The sequence below is a fragment of the Macaca fascicularis genome, chromosome 4 (assembly GCF_037993035.2).
Source record: "Macaca fascicularis isolate 582-1 chromosome 4, T2T-MFA8v1.1".
In the NCBI taxonomy this organism is placed as follows: Eukaryota; Metazoa; Chordata; class Mammalia; order Primates; family Cercopithecidae; genus Macaca; species Macaca fascicularis.
The window spans coordinates 131,788,977-131,801,833 of NC_088378.1; the positions used below are offsets into that span (position 1 = coordinate 131,788,977).

Here is a 12,857-nt window from a genome sequence, read left to right on the forward strand (position 1 = left end):
GGATGTCACACTCTCCACCTGTGTGTGAATGGACTCAACTCCTCCTTTCTCCTCCACGATCTGCAGGAGGCCTCTCACGCAGCTGCTGGGATGCACAAGATATTGAGAACGAAGGTGGCTACCATTTCAAGACCCTTTCGCAGGCAAGAAAGCTGAGGTCCAAGAAGCAGGCTACTTGCCTCAGGACCCACAGCAAACTCATGCCACAGCCATGTCTAGAACCCAATTCTCAAATTCACAGCACAGAACTCTCTCTCCCACCATAGAATAGTCACAGACAAATCCTGCTTTGCTTCCTGGTTTCTCCTGAGTTTCTACTGAACTGGGAACAACAACTACAAAAGTGCAATATAAAAACAAAAACTAAAAATTCCAAAAATCTTAGCCAAGATGCATTCATGAATATTTCCCCTAAGTATTGTGAGCCCTGCTGGGATCCAAGCGACACAGTCTTTCTCTTTAAATATTCCCAAATACTCCAGAAATGAATTCCCAACTTCTCCTGATTTCCTTACCTCAGATTTTCTCTTTGAAGCCTGGAGAGTACTTAGAAACTTCTCTTTAAAAAGGGAAGGTGCTCCTGACAGTCATTCCAAGAGATTTGGATTTGCCAAGCTGAAGTTACAGAAACCTGTGACTATGCATACTAATTATTATTATTTGCCTACCATTAGTATGCTTTTTCACATTTCACATCTGATTTTTTATGTACATTTTTCTTAATTTTTGTGTGCAAACAGTCCTAACATGAAGTGAAAAAAAATCATCGGCAAAAGGAGAAAAGCAAACAAACCAGCCTGGTGTCCAGGGATTCGAGAATTTCAGGAGGCTCAGGAGGCAAACTGGATATGTTCTCCAGGAAAGGGGAGTTATTGGTCGTATCAGCTACACAACCGATTACCTGAGGATTCCACTGGAAATGAAAGAGAGAGAAAGAGAAGGAGTCGAGAGTCCCCCAAAACCCCAAGTGGCTTCTCCCCAGCTTTAGAACACCACAGGGATGCTCACCTTTTAAGAGACTTGCTTTCCTAGAATAGCCCCAGTCCCTCGCTGTGGGCTTGTGCTGTGAATGACAAAGTACTCACGGTAGGGAGCCCCCAGAGTCCCAGCAGGTAAGGAGAAGACCCTCAAAAGTAAAATGAAAATAAAAAAAATTCTGCTACTAACTGGCAGTTATTTGAACTAGTTATACGAGACCAGGAGCAGGCCGTACAATCGCTTCTTCCCCAGGGCTCTTCTCCTGAGCTGAGCAGATGCCAGCCGTGTGTTTATCATTTCTCCCCACTATCTTTTAAGGCAGCCACATCCCAAGCCAGCAGGCTGGACCAAGACACATGTCTGAAGGGGAGGAAGGCCAGGTTCACTGCACCAGGCATGAAATATGCCTTATCTCATATTTGCCAACACACCTGCACCATGGGGACACGTAAAATGTGAACCTCATCCCCATTTCCCATTAGAAATTAGAGGTTCACAAAGCCCAAATAATGTGTGCTGGGCCATTTAGCAATGGTAGAGCAGGACTGGGTCTCCCTTCTATTCCATTCTAACCAAGAGGTACCAGGACCACTGCATGTAGTGTGCAGGCTGTGAACTGCTAGAGAATCCCACATCCAAGGAGATGCATGAGCCCACCCTGCCTGCAGGGCTTGCCCGCCTGGGAGAGAGTACGCTCAGTACAGATATCGGGCTGCAGAAAACCAGTCCCACTTTTGCTCCCTCCACTCCCAGAGTCCAGTTCCCACCTGCCCAATCACAGCCATGGCGGGAGCAGGGGAAGGGCACATCTTATCCCTGGTGCCACAGAGAGAGTATGTGATCAGGTGAGACGGTGATGGTGTGTGTGAATGCACAGCCAGGCTCAGGACAGTGCCCGACACACACACACTGGCAGAGCTGGGCCACTTTACAGGATTATGCTTAACTATGTTTCCTTTAAGAAACAAAGTCCCCCCCACCCAACCCCCAACCTTGTTTTTTGTTTTGTTTTGTTTTGAAACACAGTCTCGCTCTGCTGCCCAGGCTGGATTGCAGTGGCAATCTCAGCTCACTGCAACCTCCGCCTCCCGGGTTCAAGCAATTCTCCTGCCTCAGTCTCCTCAGTAGCTGAGACTATAGATGCCTGCCACCACGCCTGGCTAATTTTTGTATTTTTAGTAGAGACAGAGTTTCCCCATGTTGGCCAGGCTGGTTTCAAACTCCTGACCTCAGGTGATCTTCCCGCCTTGGCCTCCCAAAGTGCTGAGATTACATGCATGAGCCACCGCACCCAGCCTAACAAAGACCCTTCTTAAATTCACACCGAGGCCCTGCATGGCTAAGCAGCCTCTCTGATCAGGCTCCCCCTTGGCGGCTGGCAGGTCAGCTACCTGGGCCCCTCTGAAGCCACCCCAGGTCACCTCTCATCATTCTCCTCCAGGAGCTAGACTGTTGGGATAACCTGGCTCTGGAGAGGATGCCTGGCAAGTCCCAAGAAAGTCTTTTTGTGTCTCCCCGTGCTATTCTCACCCTGCTGGCCTTTCCCCACGCCCTCACCCATGATGAATGCACCCTGGAAGGGGAAAGAGGAACAGAAATTCCATGCTCTGGACCCTGCCCGGAGCTGGCTTCCCAACCATGCGACTTCTGTGGCACCTGCTCTTGCTGGGAAGGCACCAGTGGGTCCTCTCCAGCTCAAACATCTGCCTCCCTCAGCTCGTCTTGCCTGTAGGAGCTGGCCAGCCTCTCCTGCATGCTATGCTGATGCAAAGTCCTCTGTCCTGAATCGGGAGAACCACCCCTGTCAGGGATGTGGGGTTTGTTTTCTTAATTAACTGAAAATGCTAACATGGGAGCCCGGGAGCTGGCAGGGGCCTGGCCTTCAACGGCTGCTAGAAAAAATTCTTGCTTTGAAATCTGGATCTCTAATGCCCCACATGGGATGTCAAAACAAACAGAGACACTCGATCCTGGAGCACAGGGCCTGGGGCCGGTTCAGGTTACAGGGCCGGAGATGGATTTAGCTACAGGATGCCACGGCAACCAACAGGTGACCAGATCCTGATTTCCCAAAATGGCACAGCTAGACCCCAAGAAGCCCCGTGCTGGGGCATGGGCTCTAGGGGGATGGGGAGAGGTCATTGGGATTTATGCCAGCAATACTTCCTGAGTGCCTACTGCCCAGCAGGCATGGAGCTGGGGGCAGGGAAGGCTGCAGAGATAGCCAAGTTCTATTGACTCCTGCTCTTGAGGAGATAAAATTAGGAACAAATTGCTCATGTGTAGCACAGAAGGCCCCCAGAGCTGAAATATTTACTATCAAGACCTTTGCAGATGTTCGCTAACTCCTAATGTAGAAGACAGAAAAGGGTAGAGTGGAGTCTGGAGAAAAGATGACCAGAATGACCACCCAGAGCCCAGCTGAGGGACAGTAACCAGAGAGTGGAGATACAATGGAGCATCATTCAAAAGCAGGGATGACAGCAAGACCCAAAACCCCAGTAGGGAGAGGAGGGAAAGGAGATGGAAGAGGATGGAGAAGCAGGGGTCCTGAGTCTGCCGCCTCCAGCCTCCTGGACTGGCAGGACATCTGATCCAGAAAGGAGGCTGATTGCCCAGCCCCATCTAAGGGCCAAGGCACCAGGCTAGCATGATACAGCCCTGCATGCCCCCAGGGTGGTGGGGCCCAAGTCGCATGCACAGTTCCCTACACCAGGGATCACGCCATGGCCTTCTCACCTAACAGCCGGGCCTCAAGAGAGGTCAGAAGTTCTGAATGACCAGAAAACATCCCTCTTTGGGAGGAAGCGGCAAAGTGTTCCAGGGAGGCCCCGCACTTCCCCTTCCCGGCACAAGTCGTCCCATCTGCAAAGGCCCAGAAAGGAGCAAGTTTGCTGGAGGTCAGAGATGCTATGTCAGAGCAGAGCACCCCAATCCGAACTCCGGGGCCTTCCTTTTTCCTGACTTGCCTGTTCCTCTCTGAGTCTCTGGCCTAGGTCCATCCTGAGCTTGGAGACCAGGAGGTTAGAAGATTCAGAACCCCCAAGCTGCTTTGCCCCAACCTAAACCCCTCAGTTTTCTTCATCCCCCAGGAGAGGGGGATGTTGAACCATTTCCTCTTGGGACACCCATACTGCACCTCTCCCTTCCTGCAATGGAATCGGTCGATGTAGCCTTCCTTAATCTTTGGGCCTTTGAAGCACACAACGTAGAGCCCAGTTTGAGAAACAAAGCATTAAAAGTTAAAAACTATCATTTTAGGAAACCACTCGGTGCCCACTTGCACAGAAACACAAACCTGGGGACTAAAATCACATGCCAACAGAGGTTACATGGTGGTCATTCAGATGATTCAGAATAAATGCCTCCAATTTTTAGAGTATTTTTATTAAAATGAAAACAAAGAAACATTTCTCAAGGAAAAGCACATTCTCAAGCAGAGTCTCAGACCTTAGAGAAAACATTTACGTAATGTTCCCAGGGGTCTCTGGGGCCCAGTGTGAAGGGCTCTGGCTAGGGGTGAGTACCCAGGCTATGGAGTTAGGTTGCCCTGGACCCCTCCCTGTCCCAGCTGTGTCCTGACTGCCCTCTACAATGGCTGCCACACAGCAGACCAGCAATTCAACTTTGTTGAACACACAAATGAATGAATGGTTAGATGAATTAAGAGGCTCATCCTGGCTCTGCCATTTACCAGCCCTGCATCTTTAAGGAAAGGTCCTTAATCTATGAGCCTTAGTTTCTTCATCTGTGAAATCTACAAAATTAGTCACGAGTCAATAAACTACTGCAAGAATTAAATGAGATGCAAAGCCTTTAGCAGAGTGATTGGTGCATTCAAGGTACAGAATAAATAGCAACTATTATTGTTACTTTTCAAAAATGGCTTTAATCTCACATCTAAAATATCTTTCCAGCTCTGTGCACCCTCCCTATTCCATCATGCCACATTATATTTTGGTAAATCCCCAGCACAAAGCCTGGCACAAGTAGGAACACAGAAAACATCTGTTGAAGCATAATTTAGCAGAAAGCGTCTCTGATCTGGAAACCCTGGCCTCGAGTGAGTGCCAGGGGCTGAGGCTTCTAGCATCTCCTGCCTCCTCCATGGGAGGCCACCTCTGTGTTGCAGACCTCAGCCCTCCAAACTGTACCTGAGCATTCAAGGCCAGGAAGCTCACCTGTGTCCATGCCACAGGAAATGGGGCAAGGGGGCATTTGCTCTGCAGAGGGTGGGGGTGCTGGCTGAGCCCATCCCCCTGCTGCAGACTTCTCTTCCCATTCCTTCTCACTCCAGCTCTGGGGAGCGTGGGCCTCCCCCGAGGCAGCGTTCCCAGGCTTCAGCAGTAACAGGCTCTCCATTCTTCCCTGCCCTTGGCAGACCTGCCTCCTCCCACTACGACACTGTCTGCTGCTGCTCATGGGCAACCGCCTCAATCCAAGGAGACAACGCAGACCTCTTGGGGCCCAGGCCTGGTCTGTCCCCTGACCCTATAGGAAGAAGAGGAATTGGTCTGAGTCTCCTGCTGAGATAGACTCACAGGGTCACTCATTTTACCCTCAGACTGCAAATGTCATTGGTCTCTGGCATCTTCACAAACAGCACTCACTGACCACACTTCGTTTTTCCCAAATGAGGGAGAAATCTGACATTTGCCCCTCCCGGATCTTCACGCTTTGGGCCAAGCTCCAGCTACGTTCAGATGTCAACCCCCACCTCCCTGCCTGAAGGTTGACAACCACCAGAAGGGGGGGCCTATCTCCAAGTTCAAGACTCGCTACCCACTGGGGATCCCAGCCCCCACCTCTGTCTCCTCCTTCTCACATTTGCCCATCGGATACTATTGGCAAGAGTCACCAGAACTCAACCCAAAATCAGAAATCCTCAATCCAAGGAAGAGGATGTAACGTGGCTTTCTTTCACTTACCAAGTTTATCCAGCTATTTTCCAACTTTCTTTTTAGGGATCCTGAGCTCAGTCCTCAAGAATTATCTTCTGATGTCCCAGAGCTGGGCACTGGGAGCCCAGGTCCACAGCAGGGAGCTGCAGACAGGGAGTCCTTCTGTGGGCATGGATTCCTGGGGTGGGGTGTGCTTGATTTGAAGCAGTGCCTCCTCCTCTGGAGGCTTCAGTACTAAAATCTAGCCCAGGAGGGTCCCAGCCACAGCCCAGCAAGGCATCCAGCAAGGGAGGCAGGGCCACTGTCAGGAGCAGCATGTGTGGCTGTCTTTCTTAAAGGCACAGCCTGCCCCAAGAGCCCAAGGGGAGTGGAAATGCTAGAAAGGAAGGAGCAAGGGAGGATGAGCCAGCATCCTCTAGGGAAAAACTCTGAACACACACCAGTCCGTGACCGGCACTAGCCTCCACAAGCTTCTCCACTTTCCTGATGTGGAACATGGAGGCAGAAAGACCCTTCCCCAGGGGAAGCTGTCCTCCTGTAGCTCCAACTCCAGGGCTGAACTCACCCAGAGGGTGTTGCAATAACCCATAAGAAATATTATTTATTTACTATGTACGCAGCACTTTCCTAAGTGCTTTGCATGAAGAAACTGATTTAGTCCCCATAGGAACTTCCGGAGGTAGGTACTGTGATTATCATTCCCATTTTATGGATGAGGAAACTGAGGCCTGGAGCTAGCAAATTGCCAAGGTCTTACAGGTAATACGTGAAAAAGTTAGGATTTCAACAAAACTGATTCTACTGGAGCTCAACCACTCATCTTCTACCAACCTTGTCAGGAGGGTAAATTTCTTTTTTCATCTTTATAGTTTTTTGTATTTTCCACATTCTAAAATAAGCATTATTCTGTATAAAGAGAAAAAAAAAAACAGATTCCACTTTCTATCTCTCACTCCAGCATTTCAACCAAGACGAGACTAGAGCAAGAAGATAAATGTATTCTACACGGAAGCTCTAAGAGGAAGGAGAGTAGCAAAATTAACAGGACAGTGCAGCAACACTAGGATTAAATCTATTTGAGTTTTGCCTATTATAGATCCACAGGCAGGTTTTAAATAAAATTAAAGCGATCGCTTCTTCTTTCAGCCAAAATTGAAATAAAAAGTTTTTTAAAACCTGGTAATTGAAAAATTCAGTGAAGTCCAGGCTCCTCATATATTATCCAAGACCTTTCCTAATTTGATCACCAGCTCCCTCTGCAGCTTCCCCCACATGGTGCGACCCACCCCACCCAGCCACCAGGCCAGATTACCAGAGGTTTCCATAAGCCTCTCCAGCACGCTACCACTCGCTCAGGCTAGGATGCCCCCTCCCTCCGCCTGTGCAGTCTTTGCCATCTTTCCAGACCAGGTTAAACTGTCAGTGCTGCTATGGAGGCTTCCACCCCCATGAGCAGAGTGTTGAAAGTTTAAAAACTCCCTCCTCTGCACTCCCACAAGCTTTGCCCATTGCTATGGACTGAATGTGTCCTCTCAAAATTCCTAGGTTGAGGCAGAATTCCCTATCTGATGCTATGTGTAGGCAGGACCTTTGGGAGATGATTAGGTCATGAGGGTGGAGCTCCCCTGAACAGGATTCATGCCCTTATAAAAGAGACCCCAGAGAGCGGTCTCACCCCATCTGCCATGTGAGGACACAGTGAGAAGGCTGAACCACCAGACGTCAAATCTGCCAGTGCCTGGATCTTGACTTTCCAGCCTCCAGAACTGTGAGAAATAAGTGTTTGCTGTGTGAGTCACCCAATCTATGGTATTTTGTTAGAGCAGCTTGAACTAAGACATCATCCAAAATCTGTTGTTAGAGGTGGCATCACATTGTATGCTAATTAACTGAGCATCTTTTTTTCACTTCTCTGTCCCCAGCAACTAGCACTAAAATTGTGTGGAGTCAGGCAGCACATGATCGTAATTCTGTTTGAGAGTGTGTTTAGTTCTGCGGGCCCTTCCTCATGAGTTACCTCATTCGAACTTCACAACAATGAATGGGCATTAGATGTGTCACATGTTAGTACTGGAGGAGGTAAGTAGCGTTTGAGGTCCTTGTAACTCTGCCCTTTGAAGACTAGGTTTGCCCAGATGGACTTGAAGGACTGGCCAGGCTCCCCAAGCCCATTTTCAGCTGGGCCAGACTCTACCCCCCGTACCTGCCTTCCACAGGCCTCCCCGTGCTCCAACCTAACATCCTCTTGTCCTCAGCTTCCTCCAGCCAAGCCGAGCACCAGTGGGCACAGAGATGATGATGATGATGCTCACTAGCTGGGGTGTAGGCCGCATTCTCTGTGAGCTAGTGCATGCAAAATGGCCAGAGCACTGATGGGGGGCCACATTTTCAAGAAAGAACCCAGAACAATTCTGCCAGTTTTATGGAGGAAAACCCTGTTACACATCCCCGGGGCTGTACCTCCTGGCACTGGCATCACTGAGAGAGGGTGTGGAACAAAGGCACACAGAATGTCAGAGCCAGAAGGAACCTTAGAAATCACATTGCTCAACCCCACTCTAGACAGGGAAACGAGGGCCCAAACTCGGGAGGGACTTGTCAGAAACACAGTGACTCAGTAGCAGAAGACACAGAGTGACAGCTGGCTCCTGAGCCCTTTTCGATGATTCCGATCCAAGCAAGAAAAAGGAAACTAAAGAGTTTATACTAAATGGATGTCACAAAGGCCAAATTAATTGCAAGGCATTCTTCAATTACATAGCACACAAATGGGCTTTAAATGCAACATCACACACAGAAAACATGTTATAAAGAAAACAATACAGAAGTATAACAGAGGAAGATGTTCAGTAACAGTGTTCAAATTTAGTCACCCTGGAGGCCAAGCCACCCTACAACCCACATTCTTCCATGAGCTCCCCTACGAATGAATTGAGCAGGTAAGAGCTAAATCTAACACTAGTTCTGCATTGTGTTAGTAGAATACATTAACATGAAAATACCACAGATTAATACTTTCTTTCATCCTCAGATAAAATAATTTATAGTTGTGCCAGTTATTGATGTTTAGTCAAATACTGTTGGTCCCCACCCCCAATTGCACACAGTGGATTGTACGTCCTGGGTACTTGTGTTGGGTGGGGCCATGTGACTACTTTTGGTGCACTCACTGAAAATAGAAGGTGAGTGTCATAAGGGTTAATTTTGTATGTCAATTTGGCCATGGGAGCAGGTATTTGGTCAAACACCAGTATAAAGGTTGCTGTGGGGTTTTTTTGTTTTTTTGTTTTGGAGACAGAGTTTCGCTTTGTCACCCAGGCTGGAGTGCAGTGGCATGATCTCGGCTCACTGCACCCTCCGCCTCCCAGGTTTAAGTGATTCTCCTGCCTCAGCCTCCCAAATAGCTTGGGACTACAGGCATGTGCCATCATGCCCAGCTAATTTTTGTATTTTTAGTAGAGATGGGGTTTCACCATGTTGGCCAGGCTGGTCTCAAACTCCTGACCTCAGGTGATCCACCCACTCCGACCTCCCAAATTACTAGGATTACAGGCGTGAGCCACCATGCCCAGCCAGATTTTTTGGTTTTTTGTTTTTTTTTTTACATGACATGAACACTTAAATCAGTAGACTCTGAGTAAAGCAGATTACCCTCTATAATGTGGGTAGGCCTCATTCAATCAGTTGGAGGCCTTCAGAGAAAATGACCGAGGTCGCCCAGTGAAGGGAACTCTATCCCCAGACTGCCTTGAGTCTTGAGCTGCAACATCAGCTCTTTCCTGGGTCTCCAGCATGCTGGCATGCCCTGCAGATTTTGGACTTACTAGTCCCACAATCATGGGAGCCCATTCCTTAAAACAAATCCAGATATATGTAGAGAGAGGTCCTATTGGTTCTGTTTCACTATAGAACCCTGACAAAAACAAGCATCATTAGTGGTCTAGAGCTTTTAATTGTGAGGACCAGACTCCCTTTTCCTTTAGCACAGCAGCTGTCAACATTGAAGACAAGGCCTGTTCTGCCAGCCTCAGTTCCTAAGGGACCATAACAAGCAGAGTCCCTCTGTTGACCCACTACAGACAGATAGCATGAGTAAGAAATAAACCTGTGTTGTTTTAAGTCACTGAAATTTGGAGTTGGTGTGCTATTAAGCCTAATCTTGTACTGACTGAAGCGCTCATTGTTTATCTTAGATTTAAGACATTAGGGGGCTAGGAGAGAAACCCCGAAAAGTAATAGAACCATAAAAGGATTTTGATCCTGGCCTCCCAGAAAGACTCTCGGACACACAGCCTTCCTCCAGCTGCACAGCTTCCCTGTTGTCTATCTTGGGATCCTGGAAGTCTTAACCCAGAATCCAACCACGGTTGTGTAAGTGCATCAGAGGTACAATCTCACTGCTGAAACTTCCCCCAGAAAATGTTCAGAGCTCAGCTGAAGAATCTGACCTGGGCCTAGGATGGGAAGCCCTCCAAAGAACAAAAGTTTCCACTACGGCAACAAGAATGTTAAACATGATTCTAAAAAAGTTCTCAGTAAGAGAAATGTGATGATGAGTATTTATAAGCCAAAAACCAAAGGCCATTCCCTAGTTCCTATGAGGTTTCCCGCCACATGGGGAGGGTCAACAGGACTAGAGACGGTACTGGAAACAGACATGATGTCCTTGGCTCCATTACAGATGGGTTAAGTGTGAAGCCTTTGAGAAAATGCAGTCACAAAGTGTTGATGATTCTCCTTGGAAATCAAGGGGGACCCAGAGGCTGCTGGGACTCCTCCATACCTTTCTTCTCAATGAATAAATCCAGGCCCCTGAACTTAAATAGTCTACAAAGTGTGGGGTAGAATAAAATATAATGGACTTGAACTATCACAGGAAATATTTAGCTTAGACCAGCAGCTCTCAAAACTGGAGGTGGCTCCCCATCACACCCCTTACCCCCAGAGACATTTGGCAATGTCTGGAGATGTTTTGTGGTTCTCATAACTAGTAAATGTTACTGGGATCTACTGGGTAGAGGCTAAGGGTGCTAATAAGCCTCCTATAATACAAAGGATAGCCCACCCCAACCAAGAATTATGTGGGCTAGTATCAAGTTTGAGAACCTGTGACTGTGATCAAATCCCTCGTTATGAGGGTGTGAAGGTTTAGAACAAGAGCAGAGGAACATTTATAGAGCAATATGACCCACTGCAGAAAAATACATTGCAGTCAAACTGTGGCACCTCAGGCCAGCAGTATCAGCATTACCTGTGAACATGTTAGAAATGCTCAGCCTTGGGCTCTGCCCCAGACTCCTGGATCAAATTCTTTCTCAAGTATTTATTGGAAAAAAATACAACATGTGATTCATATACCTATAGAGAAAAACCAAAACTGACTATCACTAAAGCATCCTGAGAGGTAGCACAGTTCATGTCAGTAGGAAAAATGAATCTTCATTGCTACTCTCTTTTTTCTATGAGGGAGGAATCCAGCATGAGAATCAGGGTAGAAGGTCCGTTCTTTAGAAGTTGTCTTTGGATTTGCAAAGTGAACTGAGGAGTGGGGCTGGAGAATAAAGACAGCTGAATTACTCAAAATAATAAAGAGGGGGACCTGTTTGAGTGAGTTGCTGGTGAGCACCAAGGGAGAGAGGAGGAAGAAGACCAAATGACATAACCTTTGGCCAAGCAATCTCTTTCAGAATAAGGTTATCCAGTATTCAATTCTAAATTTTTGTAATACAAATACCCTTGGTCTCCCCAGACCTCCTTAAAGTTCACCGTATTCACAAAGCCTTGTGTAAATGGTGTGTGTGTGTGTGTGTGTGTAAACCAGGGGTATGGGAGTAATTTCACATCTGGGTCAACACAGTGCAGAAGAGTTCATGGTTTGCATGAAACCAATGAGAGTTAATGTTTCCTGTGGGCTTGCTATGTGCAAGGCACTGTTTAAGTATTTAATACTTAACAGACACAGACTCATTGAATGCTCACAGCTGCCCTGTGGGAAATAACATTATTATTTCATATGAGGGATAAGAGGTCTGCAACAGAGAGAATTTATGCCACTCGCTCAGGGACACCCATACAATGAGTGAGCCTTAGAGACAGAATTTAAATCTCAGCACTCTGGCTCCAGAGTTCATGTTGTTAATTTCTGGGCCACCATGCTTGTCACCTAGGGGTAGTTAATAATCTTAACGAATTCAATGGAAATAGGAACTCAGAGCCAGAGGTGAAAAATATAAGCCACCACCACTTATTTTGGAATCTCTAGACCAGCATTTCCCAGGCTTCAGTGTGCACCATGATCACCAGGTGAGCTTGATAAGACACAAACCGCTGGGCTGCACCCCTAGAGCTTGATCCAGGAGCGTTGGGCAGAGCCCAGGGATGTACATTTCTAACGAGTTCACAGGTGATGCTGACACTGCTGGTCTAAGGTCCCACAACTTGAGAACCACTGCCCTACGTTTGTGGCAGTGAGATTCAGCTAATTTATTCTGAATCTCAAAGACAGGGCTCCTCGGGGGACATCTGGTCACAATATCAATGACTGAGTGGCTCTGAATTGAATCCGGCTAATGCTGAAGAGAATGGAGGAGGAGACGGATGAGTACCCAGTGGAATTCAACCCGGAAAACTTCCTGGAGGAAGAGCCACATGGTGAGAATAGATGCTGAAGTTACTTATTTTCTCAAGTCTCCTTGATACACACTCCATATAGCAGGGCTCAGGCATTTGAGTTCCCTCCTCGACCTCCCCTCCCTAGAACTGCTGGGAGGATACCCCTTGTTCTTTGGTGAGTCAATCCAGAAAGGCTTAGCAAGAAGTGAGGAATCAGGAGACGTTCTCTTCCATGGAACTAGAAGCTGCCTAGGACAGTGGTTAGGAGAAAGACGAACACATCTGAATCACAGCTATTCTGCTGTGTCACATGGATTTTACTTCAGGTCCTTAGCTATTCTAAACCTTAATTTCCAAATCTGTAAA

The 12,857-nt window shown here is 47.6% G+C and overlaps 1 protein-coding gene across 21 annotated transcripts in view; it reads right to left on the minus strand.

Moving 5' to 3' along the window:
• Window positions 1-12,857, minus strand: part of DAAM2 (dishevelled associated activator of morphogenesis 2) — a 114,513-nt gene that overhangs the window by 78,554 nt on the left and 23,102 nt on the right. For 4 of the 21 annotated variants that reach the window (XM_074038141.1, XM_045390814.2, XM_074038145.1 and 1 more), the window contains exon 2: window positions 794-913. The exons of 10 other annotated variants lie outside the window; for them this stretch is intronic. Coding sequence is in view for 3 of the 11 variants with exons in the window: in XM_065544072.1 (XP_065400144.1) it covers window positions 5,160-5,400 (241 nt within the window). In the remaining 8 variants the exon portion in view is untranslated. Of the gene's footprint in view, window positions 1-793; window positions 914-5,159; window positions 5,470-5,906; window positions 6,186-12,857 lie in introns of those variants that run through there. 7 more of the 21 variants (XM_074038146.1, XM_065544078.1, XM_074038142.1 and 4 more) reach the window with 3 other exon arrangements.